Source organism: Palaemon carinicauda, chromosome 28, assembly GCF_036898095.1.
Source record: "Palaemon carinicauda isolate YSFRI2023 chromosome 28, ASM3689809v2, whole genome shotgun sequence".
NCBI lineage: Eukaryota > Metazoa > Arthropoda > Malacostraca > Decapoda > Palaemonidae > Palaemon > Palaemon carinicauda.
This window is the reverse complement of record NC_090752.1, coordinates 44248161-44274694: the sequence shown is the minus strand read 5'-3', so window position 1 is coordinate 44274694 and position 26534 is coordinate 44248161. Positions and strand designations below refer to the sequence as shown.

The following is a 26534-nucleotide window of genomic DNA, read 5'->3' as shown; positions in this document are numbered from 1 at the left end:
TAAAGTTGGTCTTCTTATTAATAAAAATCATGAAGATAACATGGAAGAATTCTTTTAGTGCTTGCGATAGAATTGCAGGATTAATTATCAAACTAAATAAGAAGTATAAAATGAAGATCATTCAAACACATGCACCAACAACATCCCAAACATAAGAAATAGATTTTTTTTTTAATTTACTCTCAGTATTATATAAAATATTTACCAAGATCATATTAGGCGAAATAAAAAAAAAAAAAAAAACAGCTAGATTTTAATCAACCAAGAGAGCATGCAGGCTTCAGGAGCAGATATTCAACAACTGACCATATCCATGTAATTAACCAGCTATGAGAATATTAACAGAATATGACAAACCACTATGTATGGCTTTAATCGTACTATAATTAAGTTTTTGATTCTGCCAAAACTTCAGCAGTAATGAAAGCTCTTCAAAGACAAGGAATAGAGGAATCTTATGTTAGAACACTTGAAGATATATGTACAGGAAGTACAGAAATCCTGAACCTACATAAAGATAGTGAGAAAATTCCAATTGAAAAAGGAATTAGACAGGGAGACCCCATCTTCCCTTAATTATTCACAATTTGACTATAAGAAGCTTTTAATGATCTAGATTTGGAAAATGTAGGAATTACCTTTAATAGGGAATATCGTAACAAGTTAATATTTGCAGATGACATAGTTGTGTTTTGTGAATCATGAGAAGAATTGCAAAAGTTGATAGATTTGAATGGAGAATGCAGAAATGTAAGACTGAAAATGAATATGAGTAAAACTGAAATAATGTTCAATTAAATTGCAGAGACAACCAATAAAGGTTATGGATGTATAATGAATATGCATACTTAAGACATGAGACCAAAATTAAGAGAAGGATGGGATGGAGAGCTTTTGATAAACAAAATGAGATTATGAAATGTAAAATGCCACTTTTTCTACAAAGAAAAGAATTTAATCAGATGGTCCTATCAGTATTAAATTATGCATCAGAAACTTGGAGTCTAACTAAAGCCTGAGAACATAAGCTAGTTGAAATTCAAATAGCTTTAGAAAAAAATAGTCATGGGCAGGACATACAGTGAGATTGACAGATGATAGATGGACATTAAGAATAACAGAATGGGTCCCTAGAGTTTGTAAATGTAGACTTGCACAGAAAGATCATATACAGATGCAAGTGGAGGGACATATCTGAGGCCTTTGTCCTGCAGTGGACTAGCAAAGGCTGATGATGATGATGATATAAACCTGTGTCCTTCAAGTTTCACCTCCTGCCTCAACCACCTTGCAAGTACTAGGCCTAAGGACAAAAGTGAGCGTCTAGCTGATTTAGAGGTGGGCAGGACTTTCCCACCACCTGCTTGCTGTTATAATTACCTTCTTAAATTAAAATCATAATTGTATTAAAGGACTCAGGTTCTCTAGTTAGGAAAAATACAAATTACTTTAAAATTTTGTGATTTCTTATATCCTCAACAGTCCTTTTTTCAAGTATCACCGTGAGCTTTAGATTAACCTTTTAAATGCATATATTTCTGATATTTTATCTCTACTTCCATTTCTTCATTGACAACCCAGAATAACTTGATTTTTACTAAAGTTCTTGTTCACCTTCACTGCTCTACCTGTATCAATAGTCTCCTTTATTTTCTCTCATGTTTTTCCATGTATAGGTCTGAATTTTTTTTTTCTGATCACCTCCATCTAAAATAGTCCCTCATTTTCCTAATACTTTTCCCTACTCCAATCACTTACTATTTTTCAATATTAAACTTACCCGGTGATCATATGGCTGTCAGCTCTGCTGCCCGACAGAAAAACCTAAGGACGAAATACGCCAGCGATCGCTATACAGGTGGGGGTGTACATCGACAGCGCCATCTGTCGAGCAGGTACTCAAGTACTCGATGTCAACACAGAACCAATTTTCTCTCTTGTCGTGCCACCGGCAAGACCTATTGAATACGCTGTTGTTTTCTGGATTGATTTTCACGTTATTTGGTGAAGTTTTCATTTCTGGTTATTAGCTATCGCTGTGCAGAAGTTATCTTCAATACTTCCTTGCATTCTTTTTTGGACTTTGGATTATTTGTTGACGACTTGGATAGATTTTGAATTCCCCCCTTTGACTAATTCAAGATGTCTGACCCTTCTCAAGTCCCCAAGTACAGGAAGTGTAGCGCTAGGGACTGTTCTAGGCGTCTTCCGAAGGCCTCTATCGATCCGCACACCGTTTGTTCCAATTGTAGGGGTAAAGCCTGTCAATTGGAAGATCGATGTGAGGAATGCGTTGGGCTTTCGGAATTCGGGTTTCAAGAATTCCTGAAATATGCACGTAGGCTAGAGAAGGATAGGATCAGGAGGAGTTCGTCTCGCTCAATTGATTTTTCCTCTCCCCATGCCCCTCAACCTATTCCTTCCCCTGTAGTGGTTGCACCCGACCCCCCTGCTAGCTCTCATCAACCTTCAATGGCAGATATGATGCGTGCCATCCAGGCTCTAGGTGAGAGAGTCGAGTCATTGGCGAATGACCGCAATCAACTCATGGCTGACGTCAGGGAGTTGAAAGGTAAAAGTGCAGTGGGAAGTGAAGTGAGTGTCAGTGCAGTGAAAAGTGTCTGTGTTACGCATGAGGGTGCGTCTGTTCGTGCCTGTCGTTCTCCCAGTCCGGGACCTCTTGCAAGCTCCCAAGCCCAGGGGAGAAGCAATGTCGTACGACCAAAGGGTTCGACAGGCTTTAATCAGCGGACAGACGTTCCCTCCGTGGTTTCGGACGTATCTTTCCTAGATCGTCCCACCCACAAGAAGACGAGTGAGCCCGTTCATTCCTCGTCTGCGGAAGAGGTTTCTCGACAGAAACGATGGACCAAGGTCTCACGGCCTCTTAAACGTAAGGTCCCTTCCGAGCAAGTCCAACGGCCCAGGTGTAGCCACTGGGTCAGTTCGGACTCGCTGCAGTCCTCCGACGACTGCACACCTCCTAAGAGAGGCAAAGTGGTACCGCAACAGGCAGTAACTCCGTCTGTTGCCGCACCCGCTGTTTTAGACCCTCAGTCACAACGGACAGTAACTCCGTCTGTTGCCGCTTTTGTAGACCCTAAGTGGTCTTTGCTGCAGTCTATGCAGACTCAATTAGCTGCTGTTATGCAGGAGTTTCGTGCGGAGAAGGTTGACACTGCACCCGTTAGCCTACAACCTGCCACGGTTGTGCGCCCAGCAGACGCTGAGGCTGCCTGCTCCCACACTCCAGCTGCGAGAGCTCCTCCACCCATGCGCAGTCGACCCTGCTAGATGCATGCTGACGTTCACAGACGCACGGAACCCTCCGTTGCCGTGCGTGAGCTACCACAACAACAGGAGGGTGGAGTTAGGCTGCTGTGTTTTGACGCGGTGCGTCAGCCTCCGCAACCCACGGTGGTCTCCGCTATCCTTCCACAGTCGGGAGTAGACGCTTTGCGCACCCACTCAGCTTTGGTTGTTGCCAGTTCTCAGACTGACCAACAGTGGCATGATGTTGGGTCCAGTGCAGCCACGCATGCACCCGTGCTGCCGGACTCAGCCGTCCAGCCCACTCCGTTGCCTCTTCCTCCTCAACATTCAGACGATGGTATCTCTGATGATGACGAAGCTGCACATCTTGACGACCAACACTCGGACATCGAAGAACCCAAGACCACGCCTCCCTCCGTAGACTTTAGGAAAGTGCTTGCGCTGTTCAAGGATTTATATCCGGATCAGTTTGTGTCTGCAGCACCACGCTCGCCTCCCTCTGAGTTCGCTTTAGGCATGCAGTCAGCAGCACCTGCCTTTACGAAGCTCGTACTCGCTCGCTCGTCCAAGAGAGCTTTAAGGGTACTGGGAGAGTGGTTGCAGTCCAAGAAGCAACTTGGGAAGACATCCTTCATGTTTCCCCCGGTCAAGCTTGCTTCCAGATCTAGCGTCTGGTATGCCACGGGAGAAGTTCTCGGCTTGGGAGTTCCTGCCTCTGCCCAGGGCGACCTCTCAAGTCTGGTAGACTCTCCCCGCAGGCTGGCTATGAGACGCTCCAAGATTTGCTGGACTCCTTCGGATATGGACCATCTTATGAAGGGAGTTTTCCGTGCATTCGAAGTCTTTAACTTCTTGGACTGGTGTTTGGGAGCGTTAAGCAGGAAGACCTCCCCTTCTGATAAGGAAACTTCCATGCTCATCATGTCCTGCATGGACAAAGCCATACGGGATGGTTCTAGTGAGCTTGCGGCTTCTTTCGTGTCTGGGGTCCTCAAGAAGCGGGATCACCTTTGCTCCTCCTTGTCAGCTGGAGTCACCCCATGTCAAAAGTCGGAGCTTATGTTTGCTCCACTCTCGAAGTGTCTCTTCCCTGAAGAGTTGATCAAGGAGATTGCCGCCTCCTTGATCCAGAAAGACACCCATGACCTGGTGGCGTCATCCGCACGCAAAGCCACCCCTTTGCCCTCCGTGCCTAGACCCAGGATGGACACTCCAGCGTCAAGGTTCATTCCGCCCTTTCGTGGCAGAGCCTCCAGCAGAGGAGGTGCTCGTGCCGGAAGTCAACGTGGGAGCAAGAAGAAGGGTTCCAAGTCCTCTAGAGGCAGAGTCTGACTGCCACCTTCTTCAGACAGCAGTGGGAGCCAGGCTCAAGAACTACTGGCAGGCCTGGGAGAACAGGGGCGCAGACGCACAGTCTGTGAAGTTACTCAGGGAGGGGTACAAGATTCCATTCTTGCGCAAGCCCCCTCTAACAACAACTCCCATCGACCTCTCTCCCAGGTACAAAGAGGAGGACAAGAGACTAGCTTTACAGCAAGAGGTGTCTCTCTTACTACAAAAGGGAGCGGTAGTCATAGTCCGGGACCATCAATCCCCGGGCTTCTACAACCGCCTCTTCTTAGTGCCGAAGAAGACAGGAGGGTGGAGACCGGTGCTAGACGTCAGTTCTCTGAATGTCTTTGTCACAAAGCAGACGTTCACCATGGAGACGACAAAGTCGGTTCTAGCATCGGTCAGGAAGGAAGACTGGATGGTCTCGTTAGACCTAAAGGACGCTTACTTTCACGTCCCCATCCACCCAGATTCCCAACCTTTTCTAAGGTTCGTTTTCGGGAAGGTTGTATACCAGTTCCAAGCCCTGTGCTTTGGCCTAAGCACGGCACCTCTAGTTTTTACCAAACTGATGAGGAATATTGCCAAATTCCTGCATTTAGCAAACATCAGAGCCTCCCTCTATTTGGACGACTGGCTTTTAAGAGCTGCGTCAAGTCGTCGCTGTCTGGAGAATCTACAGTGGACTCTAGATCTGACCAAGGAATTGGGTCTCCTGGTCAATATAGAAAAGTCCCAACTCGTCCCATCCCAAACTATAGTATACCTAGGAATGGAGATTCAGAGTCAAGCTTTTCGGGCTTTTCCGTCTGCCCCCAGAATCAGTCAAGCCCAAGATTGCATCCAGTCCATGCTGAAGAAGGACCGATGTTCAGTCAGACAGTGGATGAGTCTGATAGGGACGCTTTCATCACTGGACCAGTTCATCGCGTTAGGGAGACTCCACCTCCGCCCCCTTCAATTTCACTTAGCTGCTCACTGGAGAAAGGACAAGACGCTAGAAGCGGTCTCGGTTCCTATTTCCGAGAAGATGAAGTCGTCACTGACTTGGTGGAAGAACAACATTCTCCTCAGGGAGGGTCTGCCACTGGCTGTTCAGACCCCCGACCACCTTCTCTTCTCGGACGCATCGGACACGGGCTGGGGTGCGACATTGGACGGTCGGGAATGCTCGGGCACGTGGAATGCGGTTCAAAGCGAGTTGCACATCAACTGCAAGGAGCTACTGGCAGTTCATCTGGCCTTGAGAAGCTTCAAGTCCCTCCTTCTAGGCAAGGTGGTGGAGGTGAACTCCGACAACACCACAGCCCTGGCGTACATCTCCAAGCAAGGAGGGACTCATTCGATGACGTTGTACGAGATCGCAAGGGACCTCCTCACCTGGTCAAGAGATCGAAACATATCCCTAGTAACGAGGTTCATTCAAGGCGACATGAATGTCATGGCAGACCGCCTCAGCCGGAAGGGTCAAATCATCCCAACAGAGTGGACCCTTCACAAGAATGTATGCAACAGACTATGGGCATTGTGGGGCCAGCCCACCATAGATCTGTTCGCAACCTCGATGACCAAGAGGCTTCCAATTTATTGTTCACCGATTCCGGACCCAGCAGCAGTTCACATAGATGCCTTTCTTCTGGATTGGTCCCATCTAGACCTTTATGCGTTCCCCCCGTTCAAGATTGTCAACAGAGTACTGCAGAAGTTCGCCTCTCACGAAGGGACAAGGTTGACGTTGGTTGCTCCCCTCTGGCCCGCGAGAGAATGGTTCACCGAGGTACTGCAATGGCTAGTAGACGTTCCCAGAACACTTCCTCTAAGAGTGGACCTTCTGCGTCAGCCGCATGTAAAGAAGGTACACCCAAGCCTCCACGCTCTTCGTCTGACTGCCTTCAGACTATCGAAAGACTCTCGAGAGCTAGAGGCTTTTCGAAGGAGGCAGCCAGAGCGATTGCTAGAGCTAGGAGGACATCCACTCTCAAAGTCTACCAGTCGAAGTGGGAAGTCTTCCGAAGCTGGTGCAAGTCTAAATCAGTATCCTCAACCAGTACCTCTGTAACTCAGATAGCTGACTTCCTTTTATACCTAAGGAAGGAAAGATCCCTTTCAGCTCCCACGATCAAGGGTTACAGAAGCATGTTGGCAGCAGTCTTCCGTCACAGAGGCTTAGATCTTTCCAACAACAAAGATCTACAGGACCTCCTTAAGTCTTTTGAGACCTCGAAGGAGCGTCGGTTGGCCTCACCAGGTTGGAACTTAGACGTAGTACTAAGATTCCTTATGTCAGCAAGGTTCGAACCACTTCATTCAGCCTCTTTAAAAGATCTCACTTTGAAAACTCTTTTCCTCGTCTGCTTAGCAACAGCTAAAAGAGTCAGTGAGATACACGCCTTCAGCAGGAACATTGGATTTACATCTGAAACGGCTACATGTTCCTTACAGCTTGGTTTTTTAGCCAAAAACGAACTTCCTTCTCGTCCTTGGCCCAAATCGTTCAATATTCCAAGCCTTGCTAATTTGGTTGGAAATGAACAAGAAAGAGTACTATGCCCGGTAAGAGCTCTTAAGTACTATTTGAGACGGACTAAGCCATTACGTGGACAATCAGAAGCTTTATGGTGCGCCATTAAGAAACCTTCTTTACCAATGTCGAAGAATGCAGTTTCTTATTATATCAGACTTTTGATTCGAGAAGCTCATTCCCATCTGAATGAGGAGGACCATGCTTTGCTGAAGGTAAGGACACATGAAGTTAGAGCTGTCGCAACTTCAGTGGCCTTCAAACAAAACAGATCTCTGCAGAGTGTAATGGATGCAACCTATTGGAGAAGCAAGTCAGTGTTCGCATCATTTTACCTTAAAGATGTCCAGTCTCTTTACGAGAACTGCTACACCCTGGGACCATTCGTAGCAGCGAGTGCAGTAGTGGGTGAGGGCTCAACCACTACATTCCCCTAATCCCATAACCTTTTTAATCTTTCTCTTGAAATGCTTTTTATTGTTGTTTTTGGGTTGTCCGGAAGGCTAAGAAGCCTTTCGCATCCTGGTTGATTTGGCGGGTGGTCAAATTCTTTCTTGAGAAGCGCCTAGATTAGAGGTTTTGATGAGGTCCTTTAGTATGGGTTGCAACCCTTCATACTTCAGCTCCTAGGAGTCGCTCAGCATCCTATGAGGATCGCGAGGCTCAGTAAGGAAGACGTACTTAAAAAAGGCAGAGTAATTGCTCAAGTCGACTTCCTTACCAGGTACTTATTAATTTTATGTTTGTTATTTTGAATAACTGCTAAAATGAAATACGAAATACTTAGCTCTTAATGTTAATATATATGCTGGTCTCTACCCACCCCCCTGGGTGTGAATCAGCTATATGATCACCGGGTAAGTTTAATATTGAAAAATGTTATTTTCATTAGTAAAATAAATTTTTGAATATACTTACCCGGTGATCATAAATTAAAGGACCCACCCTTCCTCCCCAATAGAGACCCAGTGGGCCGAGGAGAAAATTGGTTCTGTGTTGACATCGAGTACTTGAGTACCTGCTCGACAGATGGCGCTGTCGATGTACACCCCCACCTGTATAGCGATCGCTGGCGTATTTCGTCCTTAGGTTTTTCTGTCGGGCAGCAGAGCTGACAGCCATATGATCACCGGGTAAGTATATTCAAAAATTTATTTTACTAATGAAAATAACATTTTTATTAATTTTTCTTACCATTTTAAAGCCCATCATGAAATACTCATCTGTTTCTTCTACCTGGTTATTTAAACCTTGCTTCAGTTCATCTGTTTTCTTTTCACTTCTTTCTTATCCAACACACTCATCTTAATTAATATTACAGCTGTATTTCTGTATTTCCTTCTTCAATTTATATTTATCTTAAACTTGTAGCTTCAGTCAGATAATGATCATATTTACCTCCAGCCATTTCTCATCTCACCAAATCCTCAAAATGCTCTATAATTTACTCAATGGTAATATATTTAACAAACTTTTACTGTCCTTTTTCTTCTTTCCAGGTATATTCACAGGTACTTGTTTCTGGAATCCAGTTTGTTTCCAAACATTTCCACAAGACTATTCATTCCCATTTACACCAGAAACTCTATATATGTATTCATACATACATATATTTATCTATTTATAGAATTATGTCATATTGAATCCACTTTTACACAATTTATGGTTTCAGAATCCAATTTCATTAAGATTCAAGTGCATTCTTACTATCAAAATATGCAATGTTTTGCAGTAGAAGAAGTTAACCTTCAAAGGGAAGGTACAATGGAGGTACAAGACACTTATAGATATCAAGAAGCTGTTCAGCGACTCAAGAAACTCCTATACAATGGCTCCGTGGAACCTCTCTCTTTCCATTTTGAGGAAAAATATAGTGGATATAATTCAAGACATAGTGCCACTAGTTTTCATAAAGGTATGGTATGGATAATATCTGTTATTGATGTATTTTTTCCATTTGTGTGGTTCTTTATGGTCTGTTCCGACACTTATACAAACCTTTTTGCTTTTTATTAGGGAAAATACTTTCGGTGAAGTTAGAAGACTAGCCCTAAGACTTTTCAGCATAGTATAACCGCCCCACCACTAGTTAGCAGGGGGGTAGGGAGTAGTACCGGCTACCCCCCTCACACACACTTGTGTTCTATCTCACTTGCTTTTGTCTTGGTAGAGAGCAGACTTTCTGTCTCTCTCTCTACCGCTTAACCATTTTTTTACTGGCTTTTGAATAATTTGTTCTTTTAATTTTTGTTTTTATTTTTACAGGTGTGAGTGGCTATTTATGAGTCGTGTAGGGAAGTCAAAGAGGGGGAAAAACACCTCTTCTTCTTTCTTCTCTCTGGACAGCCCTTAGGTCTGGAGGCCTCCGCTGCTTCTCCTAGCTATGCGGCTATGCCTTCCTCCTCGAGAGTTGCTCTCTGTTGTCACATTCACATCTTCACTGTCTTCAAGACAGAGCTCAACCTCGGTCTTGCTCCTCAGCACTGACGACACCGCACTCACTTTTTCTGAGAAGGCTCAACTGGCGGAGGGAGTGCAAAGTCTGAAACATGTTCCTGCTCCTCTCAGGAGACACCTTTCCCGTTCATGGGTTAGATGTTCTCCTGAGTGGTCTCTTTAGCCCTGACGATGACACACTCCCTCATTCTGAGATGACTCAGTCGGCGGAGGGAGTGCAAAGTCTGAAGTATGTTCGTGCTTCCCTCAGGAGACATCTTTCCCGTTCGCGGGTTAGGCCTTCTCCTGAATGGTCTCCTCTGCACAGGGCGACGCTTTCGGGGAGAACCCTGATATGTCAGCGAGTCTCATAGGCTTTAACTCTTAGGGGTTATTGCCTACATCATGCCTGTGGACAATGACATTGTAAACGACAGAACTTCTCTTCTTTGGTGAAGAGCGCAGAGCACTACCATCTACGATCTTCACTGCGAGCAATAGATGCATGCGCTATTGCTACAGGCGCTTTGGTCCTTTGGTCTTCCCAGCGAGAGACTTCATCTCTACTCATCATGCACAATAGCACGCACACGCTATTGCTTCTATGAATTCATCATAGAGTCTTCTAGCAAGTCTCCCCATCTAGACGACACACAGGCTAGACTCTTTGTCCAGAACCAGGAGAGCTACTTCATCAATGCTAGTGCGCACTACCTCGGTAACGCTCACAATACAACACACTCTAGACTATTTGTCCAGAGCAGGAGCAAGCTCTACTTCATCAAGCTAGTGTGCGCAATCTCTGTTACTTCGGGATGAGCGCTACTTTGACAATGCACTGAGCGTCTATCGACGATTACTACATGTCGTGCTACTTCAGTAGCGCTTATAGTTTCACCATGACATACAATTGAGGAAGTTCAGCGTGCACACTTTTCTGGGAACCTAACCCAGCACTCGCCAATGGTAGAAGGGGTTCAGCACACTTGTTAGCCTTCGCTCTTAATACCTCACTCGGAACTTGTATAGCACACAAGTACAGTGAGAACGGCGCACATCTCTCGATGTGATATATATCATTAGAACTTTGTCTTCTATCTTTGAGTAACCTGTATCTATGTGAATTTCAGCTCACTATACAGCTACTCAAATGAGAAGTCACTCACAAATATTTAAGTGGCCTGTGCATGCGGATGAGCAAGCTTCGACATCAACGCACCTGTTCTCTTCAGCAATTGCAAACATCTGTCTGACCACTACTGCTACTACAGTACTACTACTATTTCTACTATTTGTGGATTGACGTGTCTTAGACATTGGCGATCAGTCTCCACCTCTTCTCCCTGTCTCTAACCATGTAAGTCACTTGCTTTGGTATATAGTTACCTTACAAGTGGACATCTTTTTATAAATGGTAAATGAAGGCTAGGAACGATGTTAGTTGCGCATGCATTCTCACCCATACGCCACCAGACCTCACCAGGTAAGTATAAACATAGCCCTACTGCAGATTAGAGTGCTTTGCAACCATTTGTATCTGCCAGTTCCCTCCGTGGTTCGGAACGAATTGGGAAAAGATAATTCTTCGAGCTTATTATCTCAAGCTTCTCTCTATGGGTTTTTAAAGAACTCATCGAATCACTCGTATAGTTTTGGTCTCCAATTCTGCGTTACTTACGTTTATGAACTATAGCAAACATTGATTCAAGAGATCTCTTTGCTTCGTTAGCTATTTGCTCGTGAACATTTTTAATGCTCTCAATGCTATAGAAACTCGCAGGAGTTGATCCAGTGAGGGGCACAGAGGAAGTGCACCAGTTCCTCAGAAGGTGACCTTGAACTTTCTTTCAGAGAGACTGAAAGTACAGTAATGGGCACTGAGTCTCTCTAGTGTCCCTACCTGGTTTTGCCTCTTTGTGTACCTTGTCACGCTCTGTCTCCACTTGCTCAGGCTCCCTTACGATTTGTGCAAGAGCAACTTTAACTCAGCACTCCTTGGAATACTCCGTCATGAAGGCGAAATATGCCCAACCCAGAGCTTGACCTTGGTCATGCTTGTCAGCGACGATGCTCTTCCTCAACCTGAGTTAACTTGCATGTGAGTTAGGTTTCCTTCTGAGTGATGGCGCATGATGTCGAGAAGGGTCTTGGTTTCATACATGCCTTCCTCTAGCCCCTCGCAACACTGTTCGTCGGAATGGGATGACGAAGTAGCGCATAGATTGGGGGCAGCTACGATACCTCTCCTGCGAGTTCTGAGGACTCGTCTCTTCTTTAACCATAACTCGTTCAACTAGCATGATTCATCCAGTCCCTGTAGCATATCCTAATACTGGATCGCACAGGACTGCTCGCCAAACTCTCACGGGGGTACTGACGAGTAGTGTTGATGTGGCTTTGGCTCGTGAACAGGTAATCTAAGTTGAAAAAGAGCTCTCTCCTGCAACGCTTACTTTACTGTGGGACCGAGTTGACCCCAGAATAATGCGCAAGTTTGGTGAGAAAGGCGTACACATCATCTCATATCCATCCACCTGTGGAGGTGCGAGGGCGAGTTTCTCGACAACCTACGCAAACCTGAGCGTGCACATGGACATCCGAACTCTGTCTGTACGTCATCAGTGCATGAGTACGTTATTACATCACAAGGTCACGGGAGAGGGAATGCCACTTCGTGACCTCCTGTTCAAGATAGGTGGGCATATTCAGTAAATGGGGTCTCCAAGTTTCTATAGTCGACATTTTCTCATAGTAAAGGCGTTTTGATGTTGGATTTCAATATTCGAACCCTCCTCCCTAAAGAAGCTTGTTCAACAAACCTCATTCAGTATGGAGATGGTAGACATGGTCAGACAAGCAATCAGACCCGAGGGCTTCATGACAACAATGGAATTGGGATGCTTACTGCCAGATTCCAGTTCATTCATCTTCAAGGAAGGATTTAAGAAACATCCTATGCGATCGGCAATACTGTACGAGTTTAAGGTGCTTTATTTAGGCCTGGTCGCACCTCCTCCGATTTTTCATAGGGAGCTTCCCTGTAGTGTCGGGCGGGACTCACAGGAACAGCATTTGTCTGTTAAAGACACTTGGACTACTGGCTAATTCTGGCAGACTCTGGGACATCCTTTCTCCCACACCGAGTCGGGCTTCTTGAGTTTTGCCGTGATCTGAAGGTTGTGGTAAAATCTCAAGGAGTCATCCCTGTGGCCAACACAAAACTGGTATACCTAGGAATACAGTACTCCTAGTCATCAGACTTGAAAAAGTCTCTCCTTCCGAGAGCACATCGGTTACTCTGTCTGATAAGTTTACCTGTCCTCCTTGGAGTGCTGGATGACTAACAGGTGAGCATCAGATTCCAACATTCTCAGGGGGGTTGGATCTTCCCTCTCACCCCTGGTATCAATGCTCTTCACAGTTGCATCAAAAGAAGGGGGAGCCCCACATGTGGCATTACACAGCCTCTGGTTACCCCAAGGAATCATCAACCAACGTCTACCAGGCAAAGCCGGTAGTCTTCTGTGGTGGAGGTAGTGGAAGGGTATCACCTCTCTCGACACCACTACTCTAGCAATAGTGGGGTCCCTTTGACACATGCCCTTTCTTAAGACGTCGACATCTCCCATTGTAAGGGTTGGGGACAGGTAATGCTCGACTTCGTTCCTGAGACTGTCGCAAGACCCAAAATCAGACGGCAACCGATCCCAGATTCGAGCCCTTCTAGATTGAGAGTCTTCGTAATATAACCGATGATCCAGATCAACTGCTTCTATGCCCAGTATGGGCACTAATGAACTTCAGGAGCTTACCTCTGAGTGGAAAGAAGGCTTGTCAGCACGGATGGTTAATAGGAGAGTCACAAAGAATATGATCTCGGCGTGGATTTGCAAGGTCATAGAGCACCTCTCGAATCCCGACTCTCCTCCTCATCCGCAGAAACCAAGAGTTCACGATGTTAGGGGCGTATACACGCCCCTAGCGTTCAAGAAAATTACTGTGTGGCAGAAGTTCTTCGAGGGGTCGTGGGGAAACGTCAGATGACCTTCACCTCCCATTTCCTGTTAAATGTAACCCACAGGAACATGAAGACGTTCTCTATTAGACCTGTGGTGTCTGCACAATAAGTGGTTTAAACACTTCGAGCTCCTTGATGGCCAAATAGCAAACGGTGGAGGGCAGCGTTACCAGGTATTAAGTCTGGCCTGAATAATAAGAGTAACTGGCATCTTCCCCTCTCTTGGGACACACCATCTACGGTACGCTGCAAGCTGGCCTCCACTGCCTGCAGGTATAACTATTTCCCTTGTGTAAACTGATATATGCTCATATCTGTTATGTCCCCATATCTCCTTTGCGAGGTGGGAATTGGTTAACGACTGTGGTTGGTCAAAGAAGTGCAAGGACTTCTGATGATTCTTGCCTAGACAAGTCACTTTGCTAGTATCACATAATCAAATGGATTGCTCAGGCTGCTAAAACGTGCAAATGCACGAAGGTTTAGCGAGGTGTCAGTGATTCCTCTTTAAGATCGTGCGTAGCATGGAGAAATACCCCCAGGTTAAAACCAGCCAATTGGTTAGGACTTCCAACCACCTTAGGGTGAGTCTTACCTAATAAAGAGCGAAAGGGTTTGTATTAGTCAGAATGAATGACAAATTTAAAGTAATTTGTATTTTTCCTAATGATACAAATCTTGAGTTCTTTCTACAGATTTGTCCCACCATCACCTATTTCCCTGCAAGTCCTGTCTGTAATCAAAAGTGTGTGTGTGTGAGCGGGGTAGTCGGTACTACATCCTACCCCCCTAACTGGTGATGGGGTAGTTATACCTCGCTAGAAAGTCTTATGGCTAGTCTTCCAGCTTTACTGAAAGTATATTCCCTTATAAAGAGCTCAAGGTTTGTATCCTTAGGAAAAATACAAATTACTTTAAATTTGTCATATTTGTTTATATATTTGTGTATTCTACAGAATAACACTGAAGTGTGTTAACATATGTATAATTGTCTTGGTGGGGCTTGGGGTTGTGGCACCTTTGTTAATACAGCAGTCGAATCCTTACAGGATGACATAAGAACACTAATTCGCCATTAGGCACTAGCTCATTAACTCTATCCTGTTGACTCCAATCATCACCTCTGGTATTCTATCTCAATTGATGAACTAAACTGAGTGTTTGATATCACTACCTTGTTAGTGTTGTGAGATAAAGGCTTCAGGTGCTTCCCTGAGGATGAAGCATGGGCTGGAAGCATGGGCTTTTATTACTCTTAGAAAGTTTTTTTAAATGGGGCCACATGTTAGATTGTAAAGGTTTCCCTCTTCCATCTGACATTGGACGATTCAGTTAAATTTGTAACTTTAGGCCCATGCATGATTAGAATATCTCTAATACAACAAGAAAATTCTTGATACTATTGCCATATATATTTTTAGGCCTTCAAAATTGTTTGCAGGACATTCCCTCTTGTTCTAGTAATTTTTTTGTTATCTTTTAATAACAGACTGGGGCTGCTGGAAATCACTAAACTTGGATGTCAGGGGTATCTTTGATCTATCTTGTATGGAAGGCTTAATGATGTAATGCAATTTTTGGTGTTTATATAGTCAAATGGTTAACCTTGCAGAAAGTACAATTATTAAATGATTGTATTTGGGAGGGGCCTTTAAACTTTTATTTTTATTGAAATTTTTATGTATATACTGTATTTAATTTTACCATGGATGTATTGAAAAAATTAATCTCTCAGAACATAAGAGGACATAATGTACAGTAGTAACTAGGTTAAAGATTAGATTTTGATAAAGAAGTTAAATGAATAAACTTTACTCATCATTTGTATATTATATATTTAAATGAACAAATGAAAATTCACCTGTTTAGTTATTTAATGCACAAAGACTTTTACCTCTGGAACAACCATGCAAATGTGTTTTTTGTAGATGTTCGTTGATCCTTGATATACGGTACAGTAATGTGTTCACATGTAACATTGTAACACTAGTTATTGTAAGCCGTGCCTAATTTTCAAATTTTCAGTATGATTGAATCTTAACATTAAAAAAGTGGATATGGTATGTTAAATATTATATAATTTTTTGAAAGAAAAAAATTATCCCTGTTGTAGAAAACTATCTACAGTGAACCCTCGTTTATCGCGGTAGATAGGTTCCAGACGCGGGCGCGATAGGTGAAAATCCGCGAAGTAGTGACATCATATTTACCTATTTATTTAACATGTATATTCGGACTTTTAAAACCTTCCCTTGTACGTAGTACTGTTAACAAACCACCCTTTAATGTACAGAACACTTAATGCATGTACTACAGCACCCTAAACTAAAACAGGCACAAATATTAAAGGCGATTTTATATCATGCGTTTCCTAAACACCTAAAAAGCACGATAAAAAATGGCAACCAATGTTTTGTTTACGTTCATCTCTGATCATAATGAAGAAACAAACTCATTTAGTGTACTGTACACATATATGTATAGGTTAGTTTTTGCATCGATTATATTGATTATACAGTACTGTATGTTGATTTTTTTATTACCAATGTTTTAGTTTACGTATTTTTCTTAGGACTTCCAAATGAAATCTTTTTCTTTATGACGCCGCCTGAAACGACGGCGTGTACGCTCAGTAAACAACCACGCTCAGAACAAACAAGGCATTTAACGCGCATGATGATAGTGATAAATAATGATACAGTACATACAGTATTTACAGTAAAAGCATTTACAAAATATGTTACCTTACAAATATAAATTATACAGTACTTGTAGGTAGCAAAGCAGGAAAACAATTTGAGAGAGAGAGAGAGAGAGAGAGAGAGAGAGAGAGAGAGAGAGAGAGAGAGAGAGAGAGAGAGAGAGAGAGAGAGATTGTTTTACGTACGTAAATGTAAATTTTAAACAAAAAAAATATGATAGGTTACAACATGTAGACTTTTAAAACCTTCCCTTTAACTTAATGCATACAGTACGTACATTACTAAACTATAAAACAGGCAGTAAGAATATTAAAGTAAAAAATAAAGATTGTTACTGTACTCACCACGAAAGAAGTTGAAGAAAAACTTGAATGGTGATGGCGATGAATTTGCTGCACAGTAGAAATGATGATGATGAAGCTGATGATGTGTTCTACTGTGCAGTCAATGATAGTATTTTACGTCTCTTCAGACGGAGGTGTCTTTTCCTGGGACACCTCTTCAACTTCTTCCTGGGAAACTTCTTCAATTTCTTCCGAAGGCGTACTAGCAGGAGGAACTGGCTCTTTTTTGCGAGGCTGGAAGAACATTGTGATCGGAAGTTGTTGCCGCTGCTTCTTTTTTCGATCCAAGAGCATCCTGTAGGGAGTCATGATGTCATCGACCTTATTGGAGAATTGCATCGAGCGAACCATATCCTCGTCCCACTCTTGTAACATTTCTTTCGCCTCCTTGATATGGTTGCAGAACTTGGCAAGCCGTTCTAATGTTAAGCCCGTTTCTTCGACATTTTCTTGGGTCTCTTCCTGGGTACCCTCACTCTCTTCCTCACTTGCCGATTTCGTCAGGTCTTCGAGGTCTGCGTCAGTTAGGGGCTGGGAATGGCAGTCCAACAACTCGTCGACGTCTTCAGTCGTCATGTCGCCAAACCCGTCGCCTCCAATTATGGCAGCCAACTGCACAGATTTCCGTATTGCAGAGTGTTGGATTTCCGACGGAGTAAATCCCTTGTCGTCGTAAACAATATCGGGCCACAGCTTCTTCCAGCTCGCATTCACGGTTGCAGGTTTCATCTCTTGAAGTGCCTTTTGAATATTCTGCAGGCACGTGGCTATGGTGTACTGCCGCCAGTACGCCTTCAAGTTGAAATCTTCATCCTCGTCATCTTGGGCAGCATCCACACACGCAACGAGGTCCGCCAAGGTATTCTTCGTGTAGAGGGCCTTGAACGCCCTGATAACCCCCTGGTCCATCGGTTGAATTAATGACGTGGTGTTGGGTGGCAGGAACTCAACCTGAACGCCCTCACGCGACAGGTCAGTTGCGTGTCCACCAGCGTTATCCATAAGGAGAAGGATCTTGAATGGCAAGCCCTTCTCTAAGAGATATTCATGGACTTGCGGGATGAAACACTGGTGGAACCAGTTGGAGGTCAGCATCTTCGTAATCCATGCTTTTTGATTATGCATCCAGTACACGGGAAGGAGATTCTTATTTTTATTTTTCAAAGCGCGAGGATTTTTCGACTTATAAATAAGCCCCGGCTTTAACAAAAATCCAGCAGCATTGCCACACATCACGAGGGTAACGCGATCCTTGAATGCCTTAAAGCCAGAGGCTTTGGCTTCCTCTTTGAACAGGAAAGTTCGCGACGGCATTCTCTTCCAAAACAAGCCAGTCTCATCCATATTAAAGACTTGTTCCGGCTTGTATCCACCTTCGGCGATAATATTCTTGAACGTCTGGTTCACGTAAGTTTCAGCAGCGGCAGTGTCAGCGGAAGCAGACTCCCCATGCAGGGAAACGCTTTTCAGGGCGAAGCGTTTCTGAAACTTCGCGAACCATCCTTTGCTTGCGGAAAAACGTTTCTGAGGCTGGGAATCAGTGGATGTCCCTGGTTGAGGATCATCTGCATCATCATCATCTTCAGCATGGTTGCCGTCGTCGTCTTTAGGTTCCTTTGCAGCAAAATTCTCATATAAGCTCAAAGCCTTTGTTTGGATGGTGTTCGTATCCAACGCTATGTTCTTCTTCCGGCAGTCGGCAATCCACACAGCTAAAGCACCTTCCATGCGTACGATCGTTTTATTACGCGTTGTAACGACTCGCTTCGCTGATCTGCTAAAGGTGATTGCAGCAGTCTTTCTAATGTTCGCCTCGTCCTTTTTGATATAGCGAACGGTGGATTCGTTGATGCCAAAATGGCGGCCAGCGGCCGCGTAACTTCTACCATCTTTTAACATGTCGAGAAGCGTAACCTTCTCAGCTATCGTCATCATCCTTCGGTGGCGTTTAGGCTCACTACCAGCCTTACTAGAAGCAGAACGCTTGGGAGGCATTGTACAGTAGGATTTAACAGAAAGTTCAACAAAAAGTTCAACTTAAAACAGTCGCACACAGCACAGATTAAACTTCACAAACTTAAGAACGTCTACTCAGCAATACGCGGAAAGAGAAAGTGAACGATCCAGCCCCGCGAGAACTTTGATGCTGCGGGTAGAAGATGCGGGCAAAACACCAATCACAGGCTAGATAACAAAACTTGAGTTCTGATTCGTCATCTATCAGCGCTTGAACCAATCACAACCCGTCTTACAGTACTATGATGCGTTGGTTACTCATAGAAGATGCCCCGCGCATAATGAACGTACGTAGATTAAGTACAATACCGTAATAATAATAAATAATGATAATAATACTGTACAGTAATAATAATAATAATAATGATAATAATGATAATAATAATAACAATAATAATTTTATTAACAACAACAACAATAATAATAATAATAACAATAATAATAAAAATTTACGTACGCTATTTTACGCCTCTCTCTCTCTCTCTCTCTCTCTCTCTCTCTCTCTCTCTCTCTCTCTCTCTCTCTCTCTCTCTCTCTCTCTCTCTCTCGTACGCTTATTCGAAATGGGATTTTTGCAACAAAGAATATTATTGGATGCAGTACTGTACTACGTAGGTATACATACAAAAGATTCATGGAAAAGAAGCACATCCATTACAGTACACACCATTCTAATATGGTATGACTGCATCTGATTTGCGTTTCATGTTCGATTTAATTTTACTACGTACTGAATTATCGTATGATCACATTCTCTTTTCGTGTTTTATTTCTTTCTGTGCTGAATTATATATCATATGTAATGCAATGAACAATCAGTAAGAGCAGATATTACTAATTACAGTATTAATGGAATTACAGGTAACAAAATATCGTATTTGGTTGTCTTCAGATTTCGCGGTATTTTCGAATTTTCCAGAAAATCCGCGATATGTATATATATATGGGTTATGGGAAAACCCCGCGAAGTGGTGAATCCGCGATTGTCGAACCGCGAAGTAGCGAGGGTTCACTGTACAGTATATGAAAATTGTTCAAGCACTTATTCTCTTTGGTTCATAAATATCATAAGGGAAAATATGGTGATTGATTAATCAAATGCTTAGTTTACTTTAATTCCATGTAGCCATGAAATAAAAGACAGACAGAAAGAGATGAGGTCACTCAGACCCACTTATTGTAATGATAAATATCACCCATGCTGTCAAAGTTGCCTGTATCTTTCCTTTTGATTTCAAGATTTGCCAAAGGACAGAGGTGGGGCAAAACGCTTTGCAGCTGAACTTGACAATGGTTCGGAAGGTCTATCAAGAAAACGCCGAGATGCTCCAGAGGGAGTCTGGTGCCTCATGGAGCTTTTACGTCATCAAGAGGAACTCATAGCACAACTAGAGAAAGAGAATGAATTTTTGAAGGTAATTGCTCATCTGTTATTGAGCAGAGCCATTGCATAAAAGCTCATTATTATAATTTAAAAAACAATTTATACTTTCTGTTGACGCTGCACCATTTTTATCAATTTCAATGAATTAGTTGATACAGTAAAGTATAGAAAAATCCTGAAAGCTCACATATGACAGTGCCAATAATGCTTTGATAAAAGCTAATATCACTTAAAAATTGACAAGCTAAGTTTTATTGCCTAGCTGCTGTTCCTTACTAATTTTGATACATTCCATATATCAACCGTAGTGAGAGGCACTAAGAGTGTTGAATCGTTATTCCCTTGATTAAATTTCTATAAATAGTTATAGATAATATGGAAATCCAAGTTGCTGCATTATTTTAATTTTTTATTGTGACTGAAATATTTTCAATTCCAGCGGGAAATTTTATCAGTGAGTGATGGGGCGAAGAAAGTAGCTCAAGAAAATCAAGACCTAGGGCGCCGGTTGGCTCAGGCATTATCTCAGGCCCTTGCTCAAGTAAGTATTCATCACCATTAATTTCCTCAGGATGGGATTTGTTTAGCCCAACCTTGGAGTTTAGAATTACACTTGCAAGTAAGAGCAGTATGAATGACAGTCAAAACTCATTTCTTTTTAGAGAAAAGTGGAGGCATACAGTACTGTAGTTATATTGGGTAATAAGTTCATCTTAATGAATGTAATAGCTTGGCTAATTTCATAAGTAAAGGATATTAGTATATTAAAAGCTGATCAGAACACACACACACGTAAGAATACCAAGCATGGCCTGAAGTGACATTTCTGTCAGTTCCATAAGTGGGATCAAGAGACATAAAAAATTCCAAGCTATTTTTCCAGTTCGTCATTTAAAAAAGTAGACAAAGAATTCCAAATTATTTTTCCAATTCATCATTTAAAAAAAATATTCACAAAAGAAAACTAAGAGTAATCTTGATGCATGAGTGAAGAATTTGGTAGTTACCGATTTAGCTATTAAGTGTATCAGAGGGTATTAAGGTAATTAGGTTTGGATAACTGATAAAGAAATTGTAACCGACACATCTCCATTCTCGTACAGTATTACTGCAATAAAGTAAGCGCTAATAAATAATGTAATAAAAACTGCTGGTTATCATCTAAGAAATATTGCGTTTATGAATAAGTACCTGGACGAAAATTCCATAAAGAAACTTGTGATAAACTGTGTTATTACCAGGAGTGACTACTACAATTTACCAAAAGTGCAACTTAAGAAATTACAAAACATAATAAACAGAGGAGCAAGACATAAAAGGGGTCCCACCTAGAGAAAGGATCACCCCTATACTAATCAATTTACACTGGCTGCCGATTAAAGTGAGAATTGAATTTGAAATATGTACAACAACCACTATGTTATCAGAACCGGTCATCCAAAATACTTAAGAGAATTGCTACATATTGCGCAGCCAACAAATTGTGTCGACACGAGAATAGTTACAGATGGCTTCAAACAATTGGAACCTAGATATATGTCTACTGTAGGCTCCAGACCCTTTAAATATGCGGCCCAGAGACTATATAATAAGCTCCCACGAAACATTTGAATGATTGAAGACATTAAGGCTTTCAAGAGGAAACTGAAGACTTTATTTCACGAGTCTTTTGACAGTGACGATTTAACAATAAATGAAGAATATGAGACATGAAACGTTAAATACGCTGAGCGAATAAGATAACACGACAGTGGAGGTCCTGTAGAAAGTGGGGTTCCCGTGCTGTATGGGACTGGAAATGCAGCCATCAAAGTGTAATTATTATGATAAGCATATAAATTCACAAAGGCAACAAACTTACTTTATTGAAAATTCATCGTTAAAGTAAATAACGGTAGCAGAATTTGTACCCATATTTAAATAAATTGATTGTTGAATATTGCATATTTGTATTGCATAATCGTTCCGTAACTGGAATACAAACCAGGCTATTTATAGGGGTATACTTTGGGCGAAATTTGAGAGGACGAGCCATTAAAATTTAGCAAGGGTTAACTACCCATCCTACTAGTTAGGGGGGTAGGGGGTAGCCTGTTACCCCTCCCACTCACACACCTGTGATTGCGTTCACTCTACTTTTGGCTCGGATGGAGTGCGGTTGTCACCGACCTTCATCCTCTCAAATTTGTGGACTGCCATTAATCTGTTTTTGCTTTTTCTTTTCAGTGTATGAATGTTTTTCATGTCTGCTGTGGAAACAGATCTTCTCAGCCTTTGCCCTGTCTGCAGAGGACAGCGCTTTGATATCGATAACAAGTGTGTTGAGTGTCGGGAGTGGTCTTCCTCCCAGTGGGAAAGGTATGAGTGTAAGCAGAAGATGTCTAAGGGGGATTCTTTCCCTTTGAAGATTGCTGCGAAACAGACGAAACCCAAGGCTTCTTCCTCCGTTTCCCGACCTTCCTCCGAAGCTCCTACTGGGACGGCTTCCTTCGAGGAGCCGATGAGTAATTGTGTAGGCCATTCAACTCCCGGCCAACCTTGGTCCTCAAGAGTCGGTGCAACCTCCCCTAGTGGGGTTTCGCCAGCTCTCCTCCCAAGTGATGCTGTCTCTTTCTCCTCTTTTACAGCTGTGGTTGTCATTGGGTTTGCCCAGTGATCCTTCTTCGAGTAGGCGTGGGGAAGTGTCAGATGACCTTCACCTCCCATTTCCTGCAAGATGTAACCCACAGGAACATGAGGACGTTCTCCAGCGGACCTGTGGTGTCTGCACAATAAGCAGTTTTTGCACCGGGGTGCTGAGTTATCTTCGGACGTCGACCCTTTGTCCGTTGTCAACGTTGTTGTGTCAAAGAGCTCGTCAGCTGTTCCGCCTGCTGCTCCTGCGGCTGTGTCCGCTTGCCGCCGAGGTCTTTTCTCCTTCCTCTGACAAATATCCTTCACGGGGAAAGCAGTCCAAAGCAGTTTTCCGGCTCATCAGCATTCACCTGCTTCTCAGCAATCGCCTGCTCGTCAGCGTTTGCTTGCTCGGCAACGATCACTTGTTCGACAACGTTCGCCTGCTCGTCAGCGATCACCCAGTCAGCGACATTCGCCTCAACGTATTCACGAGTTGCTTAGACCTTTTACTTCTCGAGAAACGCTCGATCATCCAACAAACCTCCGTTCACCCGTAGTTCAGAATGTTTTTAAACGATTGTGACACTCTAAGTTGGAACGCGTTCGCTCACCTGTCCAGCCTTCTTGACCAGCGACACGTGAGTCGCCTCCTAAAGGATCAACTTCAAACTGTCCTGCCTCTCGTGCAGCGGTATCTATTGACCCAACGTTACCTCGGTATCACTCTGCAACATGGGAACACTCTCCCACCCATCAATCTTCTACCCATCAATCATCGCGTCTAGAGCAGTAGTTTTCTTGTCGCTCTCCAACACGTCGGCGGCCACCTCATCCTCTGGCAAGAAAGGATTGCCAACTACAACCACCAAAAGCGATGGTTGTGGCCTCCAAGAAAGGTAGGGTTACTTATGATCGTTCTCTGTCACCTCACTCCCCTCCCTGCAAACGCGTAATGTCTCAACAGCCGGGGAAGGAGGGAGAGGGCAAGTTCCAGGGCTTTAGGATTCCTAAGCTGCCAGCCTATAGAAAGGAATTGACTCCTACAGTCCTGAAGTAGTCAGCGTCTGGTGTGGAGACACTGCCGAAGGACTTTTCTAGCTCTTTCCCTTTGGGGGATCTCTCGGAGTGCTTCAATGAGTAAGCAGCCGTGGTTCAATGACCAGGTTAGGGCGGTATTTCAAGCCTTCGCCTCGTTGCTTCTGGCACATCTGTCAGAAGCCCCAGTGGTTTCAGCTGATCCGGGACTTAGGACTATGATTGCTTCTTCCCCCCTGAAGAGGAAGAGGGTATTTCCAGATAAGATCTCTTCAACAAGAGCCAAACTGACTCCAGTCAGGACTTATAGAGCAGAATCTTCCCCTGAGGTTTCATCATTGTCTCGGCCCCTTGATGCCTCATCCACCGATGCTAGAGGCATCCAGAGGGAAGAGTTGGTGTCGGACTCTTCCCTCCTGTCACCGACAGAAAGACCTCAAGGAGGGGAGAACATAGCCTCACCTTCAGCTCCTCGTTCTCTTCCTTCTGAGGTCACTTCATCGAGACCTTCTGCCTTACAGCCTTTATTCCCTCCAAGACAGGAATCTAAGGACTCTTAAGACAATTCCCAAGTCCTCCTCCAGGACTCGGAACCCCTCGGAGGGGTCTAGGAGCCGAGTCAGTCTTCCTGTTAATGACTCCCCATGACTCACCCCGGGGTGAGACCTTGGTGGTGGATAAAGATTTTGCTGCCAGCCCAGCTTTGGATGATGACCAGAGCGAGTCGGAACACGCCTTTTGACAGGTTTTGGCCCTTAACGGGTTACTGGATCCGGAAACAGCCCCTCAAGAAGGCAAGGACACTGTCCTAGACTGTGTCCTTGGCACACAAAAGCCTCCCAAGGCCAGAGTGCAGCTCTGCCCTGGTCCCAGGGGTTGAAGGGTGTCCGGCGTAAGATCACCTCCCAACTGTCTTCTATCTCTGAGTCTTTCCACTCTTCCTCATCCGCTAAACTCCTCCCACCTTTGGGTATTACCCAGAGGAGATATTATGACATGGACAAGACAATCTCGACTACATCACTCCACCAATCCTTGGAAGAGCTGACCAAGAGAGTCTCTCTTGAGAGGCTCTTATTCTTGTCAGGTCTCTTTCTCAGCGTCTGAGATCCTAAACCAAGAGAAGGTTGCGAAATATGCCATGCAGGCTACTTTATGGCTGAATCATTGGTTAGGATCAATAGGAATCCTGGTGCGAACTGAGGATTTCCCTAAGGATCATACCAGGAAGGCCTTGGAGACCTTCCTTCTCTCGGGCACTTCCAGCATTGAGTTTCTGGCCCACCAGGTAGTGACCCTGTGGGCCAACACCATTCTGAAATGTAGGGATGCGGTGGCCGAGAGATTTCACCAGCTCGTCCCAAACGCTGAGATCACTAGGCTTCGAACCTTCTCCATGGAGGGGTCCTTCCTCTTTGATCCTAGGGACGTCAAGCAAGCTGCAGAGAGGTGGAGGAAGACCAACACAGACTCCCTCCTTCATAGGTCCCTTACAGCTCGGTCCTACAGACCACCAGCCCCTCCAAAGACCAGACAAGGAAAAGCATCATCGAAGAAAACGGCAGCCATCCCCAAGCTTAAAGTGTCTAAGAAGCCCTTTCCTGTGAAGGACAGGAAAGGCAGCAAGTCCATTGGTGGAGGCAAACACCAGAGAGTTGGCACTAAAAACTGAAAACGCTAGGAGAGGTCATTCCCCTGCTCGTCCACCAGTAGGGGGATGTCTCCAAAATGGACCAGGTGGATGCAGCACGGGGCCGAGCCCTGGACGGTCTCCGTGATTTGCTCAGGGTATCGCGTCCTGTTCATTTCATCTCTCCCTCTACTGACCAAGAATCCAGTGCTTGAGCTCCTTTGCAATGGGATTAGCAAAGGGGCAAGCCCTTCAGGCTGAAGTCCAGACCATGTTGGAGAAGGGCGCTCTCCAGGAGGTACTCAATGGGTCCCAGGCTTCATCAATGTACTCTTTCTTGTGAAAAAGGCATCTAGAGGCTGGAGACCAGTCATCGACCTCTCAGCTCTGATCAAGTTTGTCGAACGGACTTCGTTCAGAATGGAGACAGCAGACACGGTCAGATTAGCGACAACACCACAGGACTTCATTTGTACACTGGATCTGAAGGACACTTACTTCCAGATCCCAATCTATCCGTCTTCAAGGAAGTATCGTTGATTCAACGTTGACAACAAAACATACCAAATCAAGGTGCTGTGTTTCTGCCTTTCCACAGCATCCCAGGTCTTCACAAGAGTGTTCGTCCTAGTGTCATCCAAGGCTCACAGGTTCAGCATCCATCTCCTTCGTTACCTGGATGATTGGCTGATCCTGGCAGACTCGGTGGCAACCCTTCTTCAGTACCGAGACAAACTTCTGAGGGTTTGCCAAGATCTGGGGATCTTGGTAAACCTCGAAAAGTCTTCACTGCTTCCCACTCAAAGACTGGTATACCCGGGCATGGTATGAGACACCAACCTGCACAAAGCCTTCCCATCAGATGACAGGATAGCAAGGCTAAGGAAAGTAGCAAGCCCTTTCTTCAGACAGGAAGAGCTCCCAGCCCAGAAGTGGCTAAGTCTCCTTGGACATCTATCATCTTTGGCCCATGTAGTTCCCAACGGTCGCCTCAGGATTCGTTCCCTCCATGGGCGTCTGAAGTCTAATTGGAATCAGGCCTCCGACTCCCCGGACATTTTTGATTCCCATGGGATCAGAGGAAAAGTCAGACCTCGGATGGTGGTTGGCAGACGAGAATCTGCTGAAGGGTGTCGATCTTCTCGTCCCTCCTCCCAATTTGATGATTTTCTTGGATGCATCAAAGGAAGGGTGGGGCTCCACGTGCTGTACCACACGGCCTCAGGC

General features: G+C 44.3%; 1 protein-coding gene across 5 annotated transcripts in view; it reads left to right on the top strand.

The window, feature by feature from the left end:
* Positions 1–26534, top strand: part of LOC137621543 (myosin heavy chain, clone 203-like) — a 55921-nt gene that overhangs the window by 6452 nt on the left and 22935 nt on the right. For 3 of the 5 annotated variants that reach the window (XM_068351923.1, XM_068351922.1, XM_068351926.1), the window contains exons 2-4: positions 8799–9041; positions 19882–20057; positions 20466–20567. In XM_068351923.1, the coding sequence (XP_068208024.1) occupies positions 8843–9041; positions 19882–20057; positions 20466–20567 (477 nt within the window). In that variant the 5' untranslated portion in view covers positions 8799–8842. The remainder of the gene's footprint in view (positions 1–8798; positions 9042–19881; positions 20058–20465; positions 20568–26534) is intronic. The other 2 variants (XM_068351924.1, XM_068351925.1) reach the window with 1 other exon arrangement.